This window comes from Cyphomyrmex costatus, unplaced genomic scaffold (assembly GCF_001594065.2).
Source record: "Cyphomyrmex costatus isolate MS0001 unplaced genomic scaffold, Ccosl1.0 scaffold112, whole genome shotgun sequence".
Taxonomy (NCBI): Eukaryota; Metazoa; Arthropoda; class Insecta; order Hymenoptera; family Formicidae; genus Cyphomyrmex; species Cyphomyrmex costatus.
The window spans coordinates 2,299,168-2,302,401 of NW_017275086.1; the positions used below are offsets into that span (position 1 = coordinate 2,299,168).

General features: G+C 52.6%; 1 protein-coding gene across 1 annotated transcript; it reads right to left on the bottom strand.

Annotated features, from left to right (window-relative positions):
• Window positions 1-846: 846 nt before the first annotated feature.
• On the bottom strand, window positions 847-2,806 carry Pka-C1 (Protein kinase, cAMP-dependent, catalytic subunit 1). Its single transcript, XM_018543360.1, has one exon. It carries the CDS (start codon window positions 2,610-2,612, stop codon window positions 1,551-1,553), a length of 1,062 nt encoding a protein of 353 aa, XP_018398862.1. The 5' UTR covers window positions 2,613-2,806; the 3' UTR covers window positions 847-1,550.
• Window positions 2,807-3,234: the final 428 nt, after the last annotated feature.

The following is a 3,234-nucleotide window of genomic DNA, read 5'->3' on the forward strand; positions in this document are numbered from 1 at the left end:
GACCTGTCTCGCGTATAGAGAAATATTCCTCACACGTGAATTCCATCGTATAACAAAAAAGCCACGTGTCTCCCCCAATTGGCCCGTCATCGGCGATTGATGGAAAACGTGTTTCATATATAAACATTATTTCAGATTATCGTATATTCATATGTTTACTTGTGTGTATGTGTGTGTGTGTGTGTGTGTGTGTGCGCGCGCGTGTGTTATACACGCGCGTGTGTGACGACTAGTTGTACAAATAGTATGGATCACACTCACGACAAGTACACGCGCGTCGTACTTTCATTCCCTTTCTCTCTTTCTCGCACAATCTCTCACGACGAATAAAGAAGATAAGAGACAAATAGATAACGAACGATGCACGATATGACTCTCTTCGCAATTCTGGGTACGGTAATACCTCCTTCTCGATTCGAGTGCCATGTGTATATGTGAATAACACGAGAGAAAACTAAGGGGGTGAACGAGCGATGGAGGGCGGAGGAGGAGAGGAGGGAGCGGGGGGGGAGGGGAGGGGAGTGCTTACCGAAGAGTTGGCGAAGACACCGAGGGGGACTGACGACGTTATGTCGCATACGAGGGTCGGAAAGGGAACGGAGGTGATAGGAAACGTCGTTCGCGCGCAAAGACAACGAGAGAGACTCTATGTACAAGGTAACTTCGGTACGGTGACATTTCCGACGCTGATAACAGTTAATCATTGGGAACAAACTTTACACACGGCCTCCTCCGTAAACCGGATCATAAAGCTTCAACGGATGGCAGGGGACGCGGGGGAGCGGGAGGGGGGGAGGGGATAGAGGAATATGAGAGTGGCGAACGAATACATATATATATCTGTGTGTGTATATATATATGTATATATAGTATACAATCGTTCTTATTACGTTATTACTGAATCGATTAACCGGCTAAAAAAAGAGACTTCTTCATGTAAAAAGTGATGCTGGCGTGTGACGTCTACTACATACGTAACAACAAAAAGTTATGTGTGTATATAATGTGGACGCTTGAACGCCAGCGTGTAAACGTTCCGTTATATCATCTCTTCTTTTTCTGCTTTTATTTAGCGAGTTCGGTCAACAAAAAACGCGCCAATTACCACGTGCTCCTCCACATAAACTTCTCCCTTCCTCTCTATCTCTCTTTCTCCCCCTCGAAAATAACACCCCCGGAAAGGTCCCTTCCAGAGTATACCGCCTTATACTTTGCCTCGAAAAAAAAACTTCACTCCGTTTCACCTAGTCAACAGCTTTCATTACACGCGAATTATGCGCGCGCTGGACACACACAGATGCACTCCTTTCTCTCTCTCTCTCTCTCTCTCTCTCGCTTTCTTTCACTCTTTCTCTCCCGCTCGTTTACTCTCTTTCGCTCGCTCTTTCTCTCTATCTTTTTCGCAAAAAAAGCGAATCACCAACGTGACGACGGCGATGACGAAGGAGCGCCGGCCGTGCCGCGTCAGCCCGACGACGATGAGGCGCGACACGACGTGCGTATGTATATCCACCTCCTGTTGCGAGCAACTTGCCGATCTGGCGCAGCGTTCAAAACTCGGCGAACTCCTTGGCGCACTTTTCCGTCAGCGAGATCCTCAAGGTCTCCTCCTCGTAATCGTCGAAATTGCTGGTGTCGCCTGGTCCCTTGCAGCGCGGTATAAACGGCGCTTCTATTCGCTTCTGGAAGACGGCTATCCAGTCGGTGCTGGCGAACCACTTGTGGCCCTTGATGTCGTTTACGCCCGCCTTGAGGTTGCCGTACCTCTTGGTGAGGTCGACCTGCAGCAGATTGCGCAGCAGATCCTTGAGGTCGGAGCCGAAGTGTGATGGGAAGCGCGGCTTGCCGCTCACGATCTTCTCGTAGATCTGGATCGGCTGGTCGGCGAAGAATGGTGGATAGCCAGCTGCCATCTCGTAGACCAGCACGCCCAATGCCCACCAGTCCACCGCCTTGTTGTAACCCTTGCTGAGAATAATCTCGGGCGCGAGATACTCCGGCGTGCCGCACAGAGTCCACGTCCGTCCTTGCACTCTCTTGGCGAAGCCGAAATCGGTGACCTTGAGGTAGCCCTGCGAGTCGATGAGCAGGTTCTCCGGTTTCAGGTCCCGATAGATCAGGTCGAGGTAGTGCAGGTACTCGAACGCGAGGACGATCTGAGCCGCGTAGAAACGCGAGTGCGGCTCTGAGAAGCGGCCGACCTTGCGCAGGTGGCTGAACATCTCGCCACCGGGCACGTACTCCAGCACCATGTACAGGTAAGAGTTGTCCTTGAAATGAAAACGCAACGATACGAGGAATGGGAAACTGATCGCTTGCAGTATCCTCTTCTCGTTGAGCGTGTGCTCGACCTGTTTCAGCTTGACGACCTTTTGCTTATCGAGGATCTTCATGGCGTAGTACTCTTTAGTGGGTTTGTGCTGGACGATCATCACGCGGCCGAACGAGCCGGTACCCAGGGTCTTGATGCGCTCGAAATCGTCCAAGCCGGCGGTGTTGGTCGGATTCTTCTTCCACTTGTCCTCAAACTCCTTCTTCGCCTTGTCGAGGAACTCCTTGACGCTCTCGGCGGCGTCGACCTTCTTGTTGGCGGTCGCGGCATTGTTGCCCATTTTAGATGCCGCGCTGGTGCCCGTGTCTGCCAAGGCAGCTTCACGGGCAGCTTCACGGGCCTTATGCCTCAGGTAATCCAGAGGACTGCTACGTCTTCGTCGGCGTGCGTCCGCGTCCGCAGCCGCCGATGAGCCTGCCAGGGCTCCGGTGAGCTCCGGTCTTTTCAGAATTTTTGCTACCTTTCTGACACGCGCTGTCGACGGTCCAGACGTCTTTCCGTAGCGTCCCGCGGGTCACGCGACACGCTTCGCACCGACGATATCGTTGACGACAACGAAGACTAGTTTTGTCCCCGTTATATTGTCTGTCTCTCTCTCTCTCTCTCTCTTGTACCTTCCTAGAAATCCTCGAGCCTGATCCGGTTCACGGGGAAGAACCGCGCGCTCGGGACACCGTCGAAAAGATGATCGAGACGGAAGAGAGATGGGTTAAACGACACGCACACTTCGCGCGAGTATTATCACACGGTAGAAAAAACAGGCCACACACAAAACACACACACGCAAGGGGGGAGGGGGAGGGGGTTAGAGAAGCGCGCGCGCGAGCGCGACGCGAGAGAGCGGCACCCTTTTCTCTCTCGCTATCCCTCTCTCTCTCTCTCTCTCTCTCTCTCTCTCTCTC

Coding starts and splice junctions, on each gene's coding strand:
- Pka-C1 (XM_018543360.1), bottom strand. CDS start 2,612: ATGGGCAACAATGCCGCGACCGCCAACAAGAAGGTCGACGCCGCCGAG.